Below are 16,369 nucleotides of genomic sequence, written 5' to 3'. Positions count from 1 at the left end.
AGAGGGGGAGGAGGCTTACGTCAGTGGGCGTTGCATGGGCGGTACAAAGTGAGTGGCACAGACCAGTGGAGGGCGACAGCTGCCACCCGCGGCGTCGCGAACCAATAAACGCGGGATGCCGCGACCCAATGGGAAGTGCTGTGACCTATCTGAGAGCGCGGACCAATAGAAAAGCACGTTTGAAAGACGTGGGTGGGGCTCTCATTACTAAAGTCCAATAGCACAGGTGGACCCTGAGGCTGGTGGGCGGAGTCCAAGACGCTGTGAACCAATGGACTAGGTTGGGAGGAGCGATCGTGGTGGCGGCGGCGGCAGCGGGTTTGGTTGCGCGTGGCGCACGGGTTGGGAGCGGGGCCCGGGCCGGAGCAGGCGCCGCAGCCAGTGAGAACTGGGGCTCCCAGCAGGACGGGTGTTGGCTTGGGGCTGGGATCGGGGCGCGCGGGCCCTGATCTCTGACCTCTCACCCCGCAGGCGACCATGGGGAACGTGTTGGCCGCCAGCTCGCCGCCCGCTGGGCCGCCGCCGCCGCCTGCGCCCGCCCTCGTGGGACTGCCGCCGCCTCCACCGTCGCCGCCGGGCTTCACGCTCCCGCCGCTCGGGGGCGGCCTGGGTGCCGGAGCGGGTGCGGGTCGAGGTGCGGAACGGAACCCCGGGGCCGTCGCCGCCGGAGGTGCAAAGGGTGCAGACGACGGGGCCTGCGGCTGCCTGCCCAACCCGGGCACTTTTGAGGAATGCCACCGGAAGTGCAAGGGTGAGGGGCGAGGGTCCCCGGCGGGAGACTGACAGGGGAATGGGAAAAACGTTGGGGACCTTGGGAATTGGCGTGGACCTTTGAAATCACTTAGTAGAGGTTTAGGATTAATGTTGGGGACGATCGGTGAAATGTTGGACGATGGCTTAAAACGATAAGCTCAAACGGTGGAAACAGCGGGTGGAATGACCGGTTAGTAGGAAAAGCCTTCGGAACCCCACTCGCCATGGGGGAGCATCCGAGACAGCCACTTTCTGGGTGGGCGAGGGAACTGAGGCCCAAGGTCACACTGTCAGCACTTGTGACATGGTGGGTGGAACCCAAAGCGTCTGGATCCTGGCTTGGAATAATCCCAATAGTAATAATGGTGGAGACTTACTGAGCGCTGTTCTTAGCATTCATGTATGTTATTTCATAAAGTTCTTGCAACATTTCCATGTGGTGAGCCATCCCCTACCTTGTAGATAAGGAGCTTGATGTATGGAGAGATAGGTGACTTGTTTAATGGCACACAGGTGGTGGCACTGGGATTTGGAGGCAGGTAAAGACCCTGGTCCACTCCAGTATACAGTGCTGCCTCTTTACTTGTTGGCAAACTTTGTGAGTTCCTTTTGGGGGTGCTTGGAGAAGAGAGATCTGGGGAGCATTGGGAAGGAAGGGACAAGAGTTGGTGTGAGTGTAAGGGTGGAGTGTGACAGCATTTCTTCTCTCCAGAACTGTTTCCCATTCAGATGGAGGGTGTCAAACTCACAGTCAACAAAGGGTTGAGTAACCACTTTCAGGTGAGCCTTCCTGGTGCCCTCACCCTCCAAGGGTCATCCCAGCCATTCCCCTGCATCTTCACATACAACCCCTTTACTCTGCCCTAAGGGGCTGGGCCTCCTTAGTGCTTGAAAAAACTTACAGTGTTAGGCTGACTGCTCAGTAGGGACAGTGGCAGAGCTGTGGAACACAGAACCCAGAGCTCTCCCATCCCTACTCAGCCCGCAACATCTAGACAGGAATGAAGTACCAGATATGTAAGCCTACCCTCCAGCACATCCTTTCTCTGAGTCTGAGTCTAATTAACCCAGCTGTGCTTCCTAGTCTTCATCTCCTGTCCAACCCAGGGGACCCACAACCATCACTTTTGCCCTTAAGCAGCCAGACTGTCAAGTATCCCCCATCATAGGCTGGAGGGGAGCTCTCGTGGGGAGCAGGCTCTCATTCCCTGCCGGCCTCTCTTTTCTCCTAGGTGAACCACACAGTAGCTCTCAGCACAATCGGAGAATCCAACTACCACTTTGGCGTCACATATGTGGGGACAAAGCAGCTGAGTCCCACAGAGGTGAGTTTCCTACTGTCATTCATTCATTGTATCTTCTTTTTAACAAATATGTAACCACAAACTAGGCTAAAATGCTTTATCAGAAGATCAGAGCTGCTGGTAGAGTTGTGGGAATTGGGAGGTGGGAACTGGGTCTCTCCAAAGCTTGCTTCAACCAGCAGAATGTCCTCTCTGCCCAGCTCTGGGCTGGGTGATGGGCAGGACCAGGCTGTAGATCATGCAGGGCTTTGAGTGCCGCATTAGGCATTTAGATTTCTCTAGAGAGCACCAGGGGAACATGGGAAGATTTGCACGAGGGAAAAATGTCATTGGATTTATGGTTTTGTACTTTAGAAATATCTCTCATGCCACTTTGTAGAGACTAGATTTGGGCAGCTGGGTGGCAAAATTAGAGGTCTGGAGGGAGGCTGGGGCAGGACAAAGCAAGGGAGACTGAATTAAGCCCTTGACCATAGTATCCTAACTTTTCCCCTTTACATTCATTTATCCTGCAAACCACTGTTCCCCTATTCTGTGCCCAGCCCCCATGCTGGGCAGTGCTGGGGACATAGCTGTGACTCAGCCCTAGCCTGGGATTCACATCCCAGTGGGGGAACAGATCTATCCTTAGAAAGTAATAGTAGGGCTGAGATGGGGAACCCAAAAGCTGTGGGAGACTAGAGGGGGAACTTCACCCAGACTAGGTGGTCAGGGAAGGTTTCTTGGAGGAAGAGACCTCAGTCAGAGGCTTTCTGACCTTAGTCTTCACAGGTATTTGCAGAATGCTGGGCCCTGACCTTTAACCTTGCCCTCTGCCCTACAGGCCTTCCCTGTGCTGGTGGGGGACATGGACAACAGCGGCAGCCTCAATGCCCAGGTCATTCACCAGCTGGGCCCCGGCCTTAGGTCCAAGATGGCCCTTCAGGTGAGTGGTGGATCGAGCCACCGGCTCCCTGACCACCCTGAGTACCAGGTCACCCTCATGCTCTCCTGTATCCCCCACAGACCCAGCAATCAAAGTTTGTGAACTGGCAGGTGGACGGGGAGTACCGGGGTTCCGACTTCACGGCGGCCGTCACCCTGGGGAACCCAGACGTCCTGGTGGGCTCAGGTAAGAGGTGTAGTTCTCAGAGGGTGATCACAAAACCCAGGTTTCCCAGCCAATCTGTTCCCTTCTGTGAGCCTTTTTTTTGCCAGCACCCAAGAAACAGCCAGGGGCCAGGAGTGATTCTGACACATCTGGCAACATAATGTAGTGGGTAAAGTGCAGGTTCAGATCCCCACTCTTCCACCGTCTTAACTGACTTTAGGCATCACCTCTCCAGACCTCAGTTTCCCCATTTGTGAAATTGGGCCACCTCATAGGGTTGTGAAGTAGGTTATATAAGTTCACATGTGAAAAGCTGGGAATGGTCTCAGGTCTATAATAGGTGCTGGGTAAATGTGAGCTGCTCTTATAACTGGTGGGGCTCTGGGGTCACCTTGGAATACAGGACAGGTCGCAGGGTGTCCCAGCTTCATGTATACATAGTTGCAGATACGAGCTCCAAGACGGGGACCTCGTCTTGGAAACTAGGAAAATTCCTGTTTGGGTTGGGTGGCAACAGGGACTGCCTGACTCTGTCTGTACTTGCCTCTCCCTTGAGTATGTAGTGTATGTGTTCTAGGCCCTGAGGGAACTGTAGTAAACAAGGGGACTGAGGTCTCTGCCCTCTGGAAGCTTCCATTCCAGTGAGACAGACAGAGAGTAAGCAGTACCTAAATAGAAAAAGTGAGGTGATGGAGGATGGAGAGAAAAATTAGAGAGAGAGGTGGAGTGGGTAGAGTTCTCAGAGAAGACCCCATTGAGATGGGACATTTGAACAAAGGCTGAAGGAGGGGACCGTAACGGACATGCAGATAATGTGAGGAAAGGGCTTTTCAGCCTGTAGTAACAGCAAATACAAAGGCCCTGAGGCAAGACAGCCCCTGGTGTTTTCAGGGAACATGGAGGAGGATGGGGGAGAGATCAAAGCAAGTGAGATGGTGGGACCACGTCACAGAGGACTGTTTAGAGCTCTGGCCTTTCCCCTGTGGTAGTTAGGGATCTCTGGAGGCCTTTGAGCAAGGGAGGGACATGGTCTGTCTCAGATTCTAATGTGTGGCCATATGCAGAGCAGACTACAGGGGGTTCTATTGTAGAAGTCACGAGGGTGAGGTGGTGGGATCCTGGGTATAGTTTAAAGGCGGAGCCAATGGGATTTGCTACTGGATTGGATGTGGGGAAAGGAGGGTGGGCAGGATGAGTTCAGAGATTTTGGCTTGAGCAATTGGAAGAGTGGAGTTGCTGGTGCCCAGGTTCATGTCTGTTTGCACTGCCATTGGCTCTGTCATGAAGGATGGGCTCTTGGGCTCTTGGGGGTGAGTCTGTGAAGGCAGGAGGCCAGAGCTGCCTCAGGATTGGGACCCAGGGGGAGTGTTCACTTCTGCCTGAAGAGGAGTCCAGGGAGACTTCTCAGAGGAGAGGGCCAGCCGAGGAATTTTCTGTCCCCTGCTGACCCCTGACAGCATCACATACTCTTCTGTCACACACACAGTACATGTGCCCACAGGAGCTTTTTTTACACTTGCCTTTTTCTACCCCCAGGACCTTTTCACGTGCTGTCCCTGTTCCTTTGAACTCTTTCCTCTGGTCTTGCCATGGCCAAGTTCTTCTGTGTTTTGTTCACATGCCACACTCACACACAGAAGATGAAAGCATTGTATACCTTGGCACTGTATCAGATCACCCAGCCTCCTGGTCTTTGTAGCATTTACCTCTGAAGTCGTCTTGCTCTTTGTTGCCTTTTTTCCCCACTAGGTTGTCAGCCCTTTGAGGACAGGCAGAGACCTGCCTGTTTTGCTCTCACTGTATGCCGAGTGCCTGCAACCATGGCCGGAACCATAGGTGTTCAGAAAATACTCACTGCACCAAGGAGTGAGCGACGCTAACAGCAGGCCCCGCTTTTGACCTCATCCTCTCCGTCGGACCCTAGGCCCCTTAGCTGCATCATCTCCATGCAGTCATTCCAGGCACTGGGGATAGAGCGGTGAGGAAGATGGCTCGTTGAATTTTCCCAACAGCCTGGGAGAGAGCTGCTGCCATTATCCCCTCTTACAGAGGAGGAAACCAAGTCCCAGAGAGGGAAACAACTGCCCCAAGGCCACACCGCAAGTTGGACCCCAGAGTCCAGGCTCTTCTCTGTGGCACTGGGCACCCTGCTTCGAGAACCTCGGCAGGCCTGGGCCACCTTGTCCTTGTATGCTCCCCAACGCTGGCTTCCAGTGCCTTCTTCCCTGTAGCCCCAGGTCACTGTTTGCTTTTGACTTGGTTCTTAAAGGTGTCTCTCCCTTCCCAGGCCTGTGCTGGGTGCTCACATAACTTCCCCAGTAGCTCAGACATTGGAGCTAGGTGGTTCCACCCCCAGCCAGCCCTGTGACCTCAGGCAAGTGGCTCTACCCCCTGGGCCTCAGTTTCCCTGCCTTGTGGGCATGATAACCTTTGCCGTGTGGCCACCTTATAGGTGAAAGAGTCAGTGGAAAAGCCCATCTTTGGTCTTTAGTGCAGGGCCAGATGTATAGTTGAGACCCAGGGTGAAGTCTTTTGCCCAGGATTGCACAGTTGAAATTTGAACTGAGGCCTAGCTCAAGAGCCTGTGTTGACCAGGCTTCCTCCCCACAGCCTCTTCTTTGGGTTCATTCTGAGCAAGGCCTTGCTGGGGTTCCTGCCCTCAAGGGGTTCCCAGGCCCCTGAGGAAAGTGTGAGCTTATGAACAAATAATCTACAATGAAGTAATTTACTCTTGTGAAAAATCTTACTCAGAAAGAGTTCATGCAGCCATGAAAAGCTTATGACAGGGGACCTTGTCTTGCCTGCAGTGGCACAGACAGCTTCTCTAAAATAATGGCATGTAGACACAAGGAGTATTGGTCAGAGGGAGGGTGAAGAAAAGAGGAGGAGGCCACTGTGTGAATGGAGGCCTGGAGAGTGTGATATGGTCAAGCAAGGACAGAAATTTCTGTCAGCTTGAGCAAGGAGCCACCTTCCCTTTAGTGCTTTTCCCCACCTGCGTGTCTACCCTGAGTGTCCCAGGCCACTTCCCAGGGAATCCTTATTTCAGAGGGCAGAGGCTAGGGCTGTGGCAGCCTGAACCACCTCCTGCTACTTCTGCCCTGTTTCCAGTTCCCTGGTCTAGAAACTTGCAAGGTAGAGTTAGAGACAAGACTCACTTTCTTTCTTTCCCACGTGGTTTTGAATTCACTGGGTTTTCCTGGCCCTGTATGATTCCTCTGCTCATAGAACACATACTTGCTGAGTATTTTTGAGCTGCCGGGCCCTGTTTAAGTGCTAGAATTGCACATGAGGTGAACCCAGGGTTTCTCGCGCTAAGGACAGTGGCCATTTGGGGCCAGTGACTTTTGTGGGGACTTGTCTTGTGCATTGGAGGATGCTCAGCAGCCTGGCCTTGGCCCACTGAATGCCAGCAGCACAGACATATGCATCTCGTTGTGACAGAAGTGTCTCTAGACACTACTGAGTGTCACCTGAAGGACACAATTGCTCCAGCTTGAAAAGTCCCTGCCATCAGAGCTGACATTCCCCTGGAGAAGACACACAGATCAATACTGCAGGGAAAAATGTAGCAATGTGATGGGTGGTGATGATGGCCCCAGGAGTTCTCAGTGAGATGCTCATGAAAGGCTTCTGAAGAGGGAAGGGTTGAGCAGGGGCCTGAGGGTGGCGGCGGGCCAGAGGCCCACACATACCCTCAGGTAGGACTGCACTTAGGCTGCTGGAGAAACAGCAAAACGCCAGGGCAGTCAGAGGATTTTTGGCATGTGGGATGAAAATGAGCCAGGTTCTGTGGGTCTTGAAGGGGACCAGGTTTCTCGTTGGCCATGGGGACAAGCTGGAAACGGAGCAGGCAGCAGTGTGATCCAGGGTGATGGTGGGACAGTGCTGGAAGGAAATAGATTCAGGAAATAACTAGGTGCAAATATTGACTGACTAAACGTTGGGAAGGATTCACCCAGCACAATGGGCAATTTGTGCTGAGGCCCAGGGAGAGAGTGTTGAGGTGAGCATTGCTGTCACAAAGTGGGGTGGGGGTGGGAGTTTGACGCTGAGGCCAAGCCATAGGGCCACATAGAGCTGTAGTTGTAGCAAAGCACTGGGGAGCCATGGCAGGTTCTGAGTAGGGAGGAGCAGGGTCAGGTCTGCTTTAGCAAGAATCCTCTACTGGTTGTGTATAAGGTGCTTGGAGGGGGCAAACAGTTATCAGGAGATGGAGGGGGGGCTGGTTGGGGTGGCAAGGGTCTCATGCCCCTCGGTCCCATAGTTGCCAGAGCTGAGAGACCATAGGCTGAGTTTAAGTCCCAACCTCTGCATAACTTTTGACAGCCACCTTTCCCTCAACAGGCCTCAGTTTGCCCCTCAATTGACCAAGTAAGATTAATCCTAACCACTGGTAAATTGATAACTGTTAAACAACCAGCTCTTTTGGGTAGGATGGGGACTGAGTTGTATCATTTACCCATCGGGGGAAGAAATATCCCCAGTTGGCTCACGTGGACTCTAGGGATTGGGCTCCACACACCCCTTGGTTCCCAAGAGGAAAGACCCTGCCAGGGCCCTGGCTATGAACGCTTCACCTCCCTCAGCCCCTCCTGGCCCTCCTGTGGCCTCTGGTTTCTCTTGTCTGGGAAGCATCTTCACGCCTCTGCTCTGTCTGGCCGCAGCTTCCCTTTGCCTCCTTGTTTCCCTCCCCAACACTGCCTTCCTCTTTCCTCCACTCTTCCTCTTTCTTGCTGATCACACTATCTCTGAGCCTGCCTCTGTCCACTCAGTCTCTGCGGATTTCTCCCTGGAAATCTAGGGGCCTTTTCCATCTCTTTCTGACTGTGCTTCCCTATCTCTGTGTCGTCTTTTTTTCCCCTATTGCATCTCCCATTCTCTTCTTCCTCAGCTCTTTCCCCTCTTAAAAGTGGCATTTGTGGGATTTGCTTTCTTCTGGGCTCCAGAGGCACAGAAATGACTCTGTCTCAGGCCTTGGACTTGAGGGATTCAGCCCAGTGACAGAGGGAGATTCATTTGTTCAGCAGATGTTCACGAAGGCCTCAGAGCTGTCCTGACTGCTAAAGGTCAGCAGAGCCCAGACTCAGGCTTCAGAGTGGCGAGGAATCCTGCCAGCCTAGCCCTTCCCATATGCAAGGCCCGTTCTGCCCAGCAGGCATGTGCTCACTCAGTTAATCTCTATCAGGCCCCCAAGAAGTAGTCCCCCCAACCCCAGACAGGGAAGCGACCCAGGGGCTGGCCAGTGGTGGGACCAGGATTTGAACCCAGATGGTTGGGCCCTGGGTATGTACTCTTGATGCCTCTACTCTCCTGCCTCACAAAGGCCGAGTGCCTCAGAGCCTGGGCTGGGGGTGTGGAGAAGCCTGGCCTCTGCCCTTCCCTCCGCCTCCATGATTTCTGTAAAAGCTGGGACAGGACTGCTGGCCTTGCAGTCTTGTGCACACTCGACAGGGCTCCATGGGGCCTGGGAGGCAGAGCCCTGGGCTGTGGGCACTGCCCAACTGGGTTGAGAATAAGGAGCAGGTGTGTGGAGCTGGAGACAGGCCTGTGCCTTCCAGCAGGGGAAGCCAGAAGGCTTCCTGGAGCAGAACTCTACTGTGGCTAGAGTTGGGGATGCAACTGCCCCGGATGCCTGGCTGGCTGGTAACTGTCCATCTCACCCAGGTCATGCCTTGCCATCTTGTCCACAGGAATCCTCGTGGCCCATTACCTCCAGAGCATCACGCCATGTCTGGCCCTGGGCGGAGAGCTGGTGTACCATCGGCGGCCTGGGGAGGAGGGCACCGTCATGTCTCTAGCTGGGAAGTACACATGTGAGCCAAGGGCCCAAGGGTAGGAGTTGGGGGCTGGGGGACCTGGATTCCTGAGTCTGAGGTGGGAGGATCTGGATGCCTAGACCCCCAAGTCCCCTTAGTAACCTCCCCTCACTCCCTACCCTGCTGTCTTACAGTGAACAACTGGCTGGCAACAGTAACATTGGGCCAGGCTGGAATGCATGCAACATATTACCACAAAGCCAGCGACCAGGTAAGTTGGTCTGGGGACGGCTGTGGGGCCCTGGTATCTGGACTCAGATTGCCAGGGACAGCTGCACCGGGGCTGGGAGTCCAACCTGGGAAGTTAACTCTGGTGTTTTCCCCTGGACCTTCCAGTTGCAAGTAGGCGTGGAGTTTGAGGCCAGCACGAGAATGCAGGACACCAGTGTCTCCTTCGGGTACCAGCTGGACCTGCCCAAGGCCAACCTCCTCTTCAAAGGTACAGGTCTCAGTTTCCCTTCATGGAAAACAGACAAGAGGTGACTCAGCTCTGAATGGTTGTGTGGGCCGAAGGAGAGGATGTGGGACTTGTGTTTTGAAACTTTTTTGTGTTTCTGATTTACCCAGCAATGCTAGTTAGGAAGATAGGGGGCTGGGGCCACACACCTACTGCGCACCCCCGGCGGGCAAGCCTTCCCTTGTGTGCATGGCCCTCTGGGTTTATTTCATAAGTGAAGAAGGCAAAACCCAGAGCATCCAACCCTGATCATCACCCCTGGTCATCGACTGGCACTTAGCCCCAGTGTCTGCCCTTTAATCTTTCGTCTCAGAACTCTGGTGGTTCTCCAATCTCGTATGGGTAAAAACCACACTGGAGGGCCTGACCAGTCAGCCGAGGGTCACGGTGGCTAGGAGGTCCAGAAATTTCTTTGCTTCTAAAACCAGCCTTTCCTGCCTGCCTCTTGACTGTCCTTTTGGATGCAGCTTGGTATCATGGGCCCAGGTTTGAATTCTTTCCGTTAAATAGGTTATAACCTCTGCTTCCCAGGCCAGACAGCTCTGTCAGTTGTACAGCTTGTAGAGTCCTGGTGCTCCATCCCTGGAGGAAAGCTCCATCATTTTTTAAACAGATACTCATTGGACGCCTACTCTGTGCTCAGCCCTGAGCTGGGCAGTACCAGGGACACTGCCATAACCATGCTCAGGCCTCCCTGGACTCCTGCTTGTTGGGGAAAGGGCAGACCTGGCCCTAGATAGTGTGGACCCAGAGTGGGCAGGGTGCCCAGAGGGGTCAAGGAGGGGGTCACTGAGTTGAGAGCCAGCAACAGCCAGGAGTGAAGCATGCTCGGGGTACATGAAGCGGCTTCAGGTGGCAGGTGCAGCCTCGGACTGGCTGGTGGCCTAGAATATGACTACGGAAGGACAATGGGAAGTGGCATCTTTCTCACCCCAGCTGTTTCTTCCACAGGCTCTGTAGACAGCAACTGGATTGTGGGTGCCACACTGGAGAAGAAGCTCCCGCCGCTGCCCCTGACCCTGGCACTTGGGGCCTTCCTGAATCACCGCAAGAACAAGTTTCAGTGTGGTTTTGGCCTCACCATCGGCTGAGCCCCTCTTGGCCCCGCCTTCCACGCCCTTCCTCCTTCAGATCCCCCTCCCTCTCCCTTCCCTCCCTCCTTGGGGGTTGCGGGAGGCAGAGGAGAGGAGAAGCCCCATTACCCCAGCAGCTGAGGAGGGGATTCTGGGGCACTTCAGGATCCTGAGCACCAGGGGCAGCGTGCTTGATGGGCCTGGGTCCCAGAGGGATTCTGGAATTGAGGGGAGCTCGGGATTCTGAGCACCAGGGGCAGAAGTGGCTGGACAACCTCAGGGAGGAATGTCGGGGTGTCTCCGCCCCCTAAAGGGCCCAGGGCCCATCCTTTGGGGGCAACAAGAAGAGGAGCTTCCCCATCCCTGGCAGTCCACCCTCACTTATTTCCCACCTACCCCTCAGTATAAATCATGTTTATAAGTTATGGAAGAAACGGGACATTTTACAGAAAAAAGAAAAAATAACAAAAAATATACATGAAAAAAAAAGCAAGCTGGGAGGCCTCAGCTTTCCTACGTGTGTGTCTGGGGACCCTGCAGCCACTTGCCCGGCAGTCCCGTGGCCTGCCAGTAGAGGGGGCTGCAGGAGAGCGCCGTGTGCCGGAGATGCAACACCAGCACCAGATTCGCCCTTGATGGCTTCGTTCCTCAGGCATGGGAAGAGCCTGCCGAGACTTGTGCGTCGAGGCCAAAGACTTCTCGGGCCTCCTTCCCTGGGAGGGTGGGCCTTGGGGTCACTCACTCAGCTTAACCTTGCTAGTTAGTGGCTGGGTAGGGCTTTGTCCCTGAATAGGGATCATGGTGTCTCCAAATCAGGCAGAAGTCAGGACCTAGGGTCGCTGCAGATTCCAGAAAGCAAGAAGTGAAGAGGTGTTTGGGTTTTTTCTCCCCAAGACCACAGCTTCCAGAAGCTTCACAAAGGATTCCAGCAACTGGAAATGCTTTAGAATTGCAAAAGAGCCTCTCTCCTAGGCCTTAGCATGAATAGAGGGCTGAAGGCTTGAGCTTCCGGCTTGTGAAAGAGTGGGGATGGGGTAAGAGTCTGCCAATGCTGACCTCAGGTTAACACCCGGGTCCCTTGGATGGGTACTGAAACCCTCCTTCCCCCCAGGCTCTGAGGGAGGAGGCTGTCAGGGTGACCCCTAGTTACTCCAAGAGGCCACCTCCCTGCCGATTCTCTGGGACTAGGGCAAACAGACCTGAGACGTGGCCTGCTTTAGGGCTCCCTTCCCAAGACCCCAGGAATCCAGCGCCTCTACCCCCTCAAGCTGGGAGTGAATCCCAGCCCTGCAGTCTTCCTGTGCGGTCACCCCGGGGCCTCGGGTTTCTTGTTTGGGAAACAGGTTTACATAACAGGGCTGCCAGCAAGGGGGTGGCCCTGGCAGTTATCCCTGGTGTGGCACCTACATGTGCCAGGTGCTGTTCCCAGAGCTACCATTAGCTTCTTGTGTCATCAAAATATGGTGTAGATTTCCTGGGTTTGGGGATGAAGGAATTGATGCTCAAAGAGGCCGCGTCATTTGCCCAAGGTCACAGCTGGCTACCGGCTGGGTAGGGATTCTAGCCTGGCAGTTTGGTTCCAGAGTCCACTGCCCTTGGCTGGGCAGCTACTGCTGTGGGCCCCGTGGATGGCGCCAGTGCTGGAGGGAAGAGCTGACTTCTCAGTTCACAGAAGGAGACAGGATTTCAAAGAGGTGCGCGTACGTGCCTGGGGCGGCAGCAGAGCTAGAGCCAAGACAACTTCAGGTTTCATTCTAGCTTCAGCTTTTAGCAGTTATGTTTCACTGTTCTCTCCCCTCACTATCCCATTTCTCACCCTCTGCTTCCTCTTTCCTCACACCAAAGAGTCCAAGACCCCACCCTTCCAGGTCCTCCTGCAGTCCAGAAATCCAAGCCCCACACTAGCCCTTTCCCCAAATTGCATTCATCCATCTATGGGAAAGGGTGCCCTGAGATACAGCCTGCTCAGTCCCCTTCTATGCCCAGCGCCGCCCCAGAATGGGAGAGGGCACATGAGTTACTGGGTGAGGTATCGCCTCTCTTTTTGGGGGTCGGGGGGCACAGGACCTCCTTCAAATCCCACCTCCTTCCTCCACCCGGTGGGGGTGGGATGGGCGTAGAGAACAGCCCACCTCGTGACTGGGGACTGGCCCAGCCTTCCCTGGCCCTGGGGAGGGGCGGGGCAGGGGGAGACCTATAATTGGATGAGTCTGGGATCCCTGAGTCTCACTCAGCCTGAGCGGAGAAGAACGTGGTTACTCAGCAGCCGGTGAGAAGCTGGGTGGGTAGAGTAGGACTCATGGATCAGCTCAGGGCTTCGGGGAGGAGGGGGCTGGTGACCTCCGGAGCCTCTGGTCTCCAGGGAGGGGAGCGAAGGAAACTGAGCGCTGCTCGGGTAGAGGAGGTGACTGCATGCCTGAGTCTGGACTGAAGCAGGAGCCGGCAGTGAGGCCAGAGGCAGGGAGACTGGACCCAGCGCAAAGCGGGGCACAGGGGCACACCGTCTGGACTAGGAGGTGCGGGGAGAAAACCAGGAGATGAGCCATAGCCACATCCCATGAATTGCCAGGGTCATTTTTGAGTGCTTACTTTGTGCCACCTTTTTCCTTAGATCTCCCTACCAGGGAGGGATTCGTTGGGCATGTAGCGGCAGGATGACTTGAGGGTCAATTGGAGGAAGCTTTTAAAATGAGAATTAGAGTAGTTAATATATGCAAGAAGGCACTTCGATGTGAAGTTGAAGCTTAAAAGGGGAAAGCAGAACAAGGAATGCAGTGTTGACGTTTAGCAAGCACAGTTGGGACACAGATGGAACTTGGGCGCAGTGAGTGGAATTTGAACCCAGGGAGAGGAAGATGCCACCTAAATGTGGACAAGGAGATGGGAGAAGACAATGGGGAATCACATGGACAATGGAGAGGCAGTTTGGTAACGTGTTTGGATTAGGTCATAATAGATAATGGAGGTGGGCGGGTGGGCACGGCCTTTCAAGGCTGGGGATGGGACTGACGAGTCTCTCTCTCTCCCTAGACTGGCTGATCACAGGAAGATGAAGATTCTGTGGGCTGTGTTGGTGGTCACACTCCTGGCAGGTATGGTGACCTGGTGGGATGGGGGCCGGCGGGCTTGCTTAGGTTCCCCCTCCTCCTCCCATACTTACCTTTACTCCTGCCCCCTTCAGGCCCTGGGCTCCCCCACCCCCACCCTTCTTTCAACAGTCTTTCGCTCGAGAGCAGGCCTGAGTCTCAGGCCTCTTTGCTATTCTTTGGTTCTGGGCCTCAGTTTCCCCATCCCTAAAATGGAAACAACAATTTCTAGCACATAGTTTGAGCTGTGATTCTGTTTGTTCTCCATCCCTACACCCCTCTCCCCACACCCCCTGGCATGGCCCTGCGTGGGGCCTGCAAAGACAGTTATACGTGCTTGGCAAGTGATGAGACACACGGGGTCCCCCCTCCACTGCTCCAAAGAAGTCCATGAGGACTTGCGGAGCAGCCACTGGGTTCCAGGCACCTGGTGGAGGGGCCAGAGGGAGCAAGAGGGCTTTGACCAGGCTGTGAACTTGCTCCTCACAGGATGCCAGGCCGATACAGAGCTGGAGCTGGAGGTACCGCTGGGGCAGGAGCAGCCCAGCAAGCCCTGGGAGCTAGCCCTGAGACGCATCTGGGAGTACTTGCGCTGGGTGCAGACAATGACTGACGAGGTGCAGGACGAACTCCGCAGCACCCAGGTCAACAAGGAGCTGACGTGAGTGCCTGCCTGGGCGCCGGACCCTCCTGATGGGAGGCTCCCTGGGGACTCTCACGTCTGGGTTTCTCTCTCTTCCTGTAACCAACTCTTGAGGTTGCTGGATTCTGTCCATTTCTTGCTTGCCTCCGTCTCTAACTCCTGGCTTGACTCCTGTAGTGTAGTATCTCCCGCTCTGCCTTTCCCCCCTTCGTTTTTTGGGGGGTTCTCTGCCTGCCACTTTCTTGCCCAGCCCCAGCGGGGGTCTTTCTCCCCATTTCTCTCTCTCCACCCTGACTCTCCATCCTCTCCTGCCTGCCCTCTTGGCCCACAGGACACTGATAGAAGAGACCATGAAGGAGGTGAGGGCTTACAAGTCCGAGCTGGATGACCAGCTGGGGCCCGTGGCCGAGGAGACTCGGGCGCGCCTGTCCAAGGAGCTGCAGGCGGCACAGGACCGGCTCGCGTCGGACATGGAGGACCTGCGCGGCCGCCTGGAGCAATACCGCAACGAGGTCAAGGTCATGCTGGGCCAGAACACCGACGAACTGCGCACCCGCCTCTCCTCCCACCTGCGCAAGATGCGCAAGCGGCTGCTCCGCGACGCCCAGGACCTGCAGAAGCGCCTGGCCGTGTACCGCGCGGGGGCCCAGGAGGGCGCCGAGCGCAGCGTGGGCACCATCCGCGAGCGCCTCTGGCCGCTGCTGCAACAGGGCCGCCTGCGGGCCGCCACCGTGAGCAGCCTGGTGGGCCAGCCCCTGCGAGAGCGCGCGCAGAGGCTGCGCGGGCGGCTGGAGGAGATGGGCGCCCAGGCCCGCGACCGCCTGGAGGAGGTGCGCGAGCAGATGGAGGAGGTGCGCGCCCAGGCCCACGACCGCCTGGAGGAGGTGCGCGCCCAGGCCCACGACCGCCTGGAGGAGGTGCGCGCCAAGGTGGAGGAGCAGGCCGAGCAGATACGCCTGCAGGCCGAGGCCTTCCAGGACCGCCTCAGAGGTTGGTTCGAGCCAGTGATGCAAGACATGCAGCGCCAGTGGGCGGAGTTCGTGGAAAAGGTGAAGGCGGCCGTGGGCACCGCCCCCACCACTATCCCCACCACCGCGCCCCCCTCCCTGCCCAGCGAGAATCAGTGAGCGCCCAGGCGCTGTGCCCACCCCGCCCCACTCCTGCCTCATGGCTCTGTCTGCCCCTCAGCCAGCTGGGAGCCCTGGCTCTGCCCCCACTGCTCTCCTTGGGGGCCCCAATCTAATAAAGATTCATGGAGTTTCACAGCAGTCTCCAGGCATGCAGTCGTGATTTCTCACAGCCTGAGCCTCGGTTTCTCTTTCCTTCCCCACCACACTGGCCTTGGGGTGCCCCATCCTGGCGCTTCTGCCTGGCTGACTCCATGTGTGTGTCCCTGCTTCTCTCCATTCTCCCTTTTTCTTATCTTGGCCTCCGTTTTGTTTCTGTCTCCAAAACATGAGTTCTGGAATAAAGCCAGCTTTGGGCTGTTAAATCCTGCTGTTAACTCAGACCATCTGAGTGATGTTGAGCAGTGGGGGTGGAGGACTCCCTTTCCCCATAAAAAACAACACCTGTGTCCCCATAATAAACAACACCTGCCTCCTACACTCATGAATCAAAATGCCCCGAGACCAGTGCCATCTTATTACTGTTATCCACTCTCGATTCTCCCTCTCCGTCCAGCCTTATCTGATTCTGCCTCCTTCCCTTCCCTGGCCTCTGGGCCTCTGTCTTGCTCTCCCTGAGAGCTGGTTTCCTGTTTTCCTCCACCTCTATCTTTTATCTCTCCCTCGTAGGGTTTCGTTTCCCCCTTGCCCTCCTTCATCCTCCTCATCGATGTTAGGCGAACCTGCTTTTCCTCTAAGCAAGACCCTCTGTCACTCCTGCCCAGCTGCCTTGCCCTCCCCCTACCTTCATTCTGTCCCTCTCCTCCAGTCCTGTTGTCTGCCTCTTATATCTCCCAGCTATCAACCTTGGGGGAGAAGGGCGAGGTGGCCTTGCTCTGGGTGGGCCTATGCCAGGCCTCCTGGAGACTCCGTGGAGGTCGGGGCCAGGGAGACACAGTTGGAAGTTGGCAGGGTTGGCCAGTGGCGGAGGTGGGGGGGCAGGGGGGTGGGGATGAAGCGCCTGGGAGCTGCTGGCAC

The 16,369-nt window shown here is 55.8% G+C and overlaps 2 protein-coding genes across 4 annotated transcripts; both read left to right on the top strand.

Moving 5' to 3' along the window:
* Positions 1 to 309: 309 nt before the first annotated feature.
* On the top strand, positions 310 to 10,989 carry TOMM40 (translocase of outer mitochondrial membrane 40). Its single transcript, XM_077131491.1, has 10 exons — positions 310 to 381; positions 472 to 751; positions 1,466 to 1,533; positions 1,986 to 2,078; positions 2,881 to 2,982; positions 3,063 to 3,168; positions 8,841 to 8,963; positions 9,101 to 9,177; positions 9,303 to 9,405; positions 10,375 to 10,989. The coding sequence occupies exons 2-10, from the start codon at positions 478 to 480 to the stop codon at positions 10,512 to 10,514; spliced, it is 1,086 nt and encodes a 361-aa protein (XP_076987606.1). The 5' UTR covers positions 310 to 381; positions 472 to 477; the 3' UTR covers positions 10,515 to 10,989.
* Positions 10,990 to 12,649: 1,660 nt separating this feature from the next.
* APOE (apolipoprotein E) lies at positions 12,650 to 15,488 on the top strand. Of its 3 annotated transcripts, XM_077131489.1 has the most exons (5): positions 12,650 to 12,765; positions 13,527 to 13,588; positions 14,072 to 14,243; positions 14,557 to 15,109; positions 15,143 to 15,488. In XM_077131489.1, the coding sequence occupies exons 1-5, from the start codon at positions 12,701 to 12,703 to the stop codon at positions 15,350 to 15,352; spliced, it is 1,062 nt and encodes a 353-aa protein (XP_076987604.1). In that variant the 5' UTR covers positions 12,650 to 12,700; the 3' UTR covers positions 15,353 to 15,488. The 3 variants fall into 3 exon arrangements, with proteins under 3 accessions (XP_076987604.1, XP_076987603.1, XP_076987605.1); XM_077131488.1 differs by having other exon boundaries at positions 14,557 to 15,488; XM_077131490.1 differs by having other exon boundaries at positions 12,707 to 12,777; positions 14,557 to 15,488.
* Positions 15,489 to 16,369: the final 881 nt, after the last annotated feature.

This window comes from Tamandua tetradactyla, chromosome 16 (genome assembly GCF_023851605.1).
Source record: "Tamandua tetradactyla isolate mTamTet1 chromosome 16, mTamTet1.pri, whole genome shotgun sequence".
Classification (NCBI taxonomy): Eukaryota; Metazoa; Chordata; class Mammalia; order Pilosa; family Myrmecophagidae; genus Tamandua; species Tamandua tetradactyla.
This window is presented reverse-complemented; position numbering and strand designations above follow the sequence as displayed.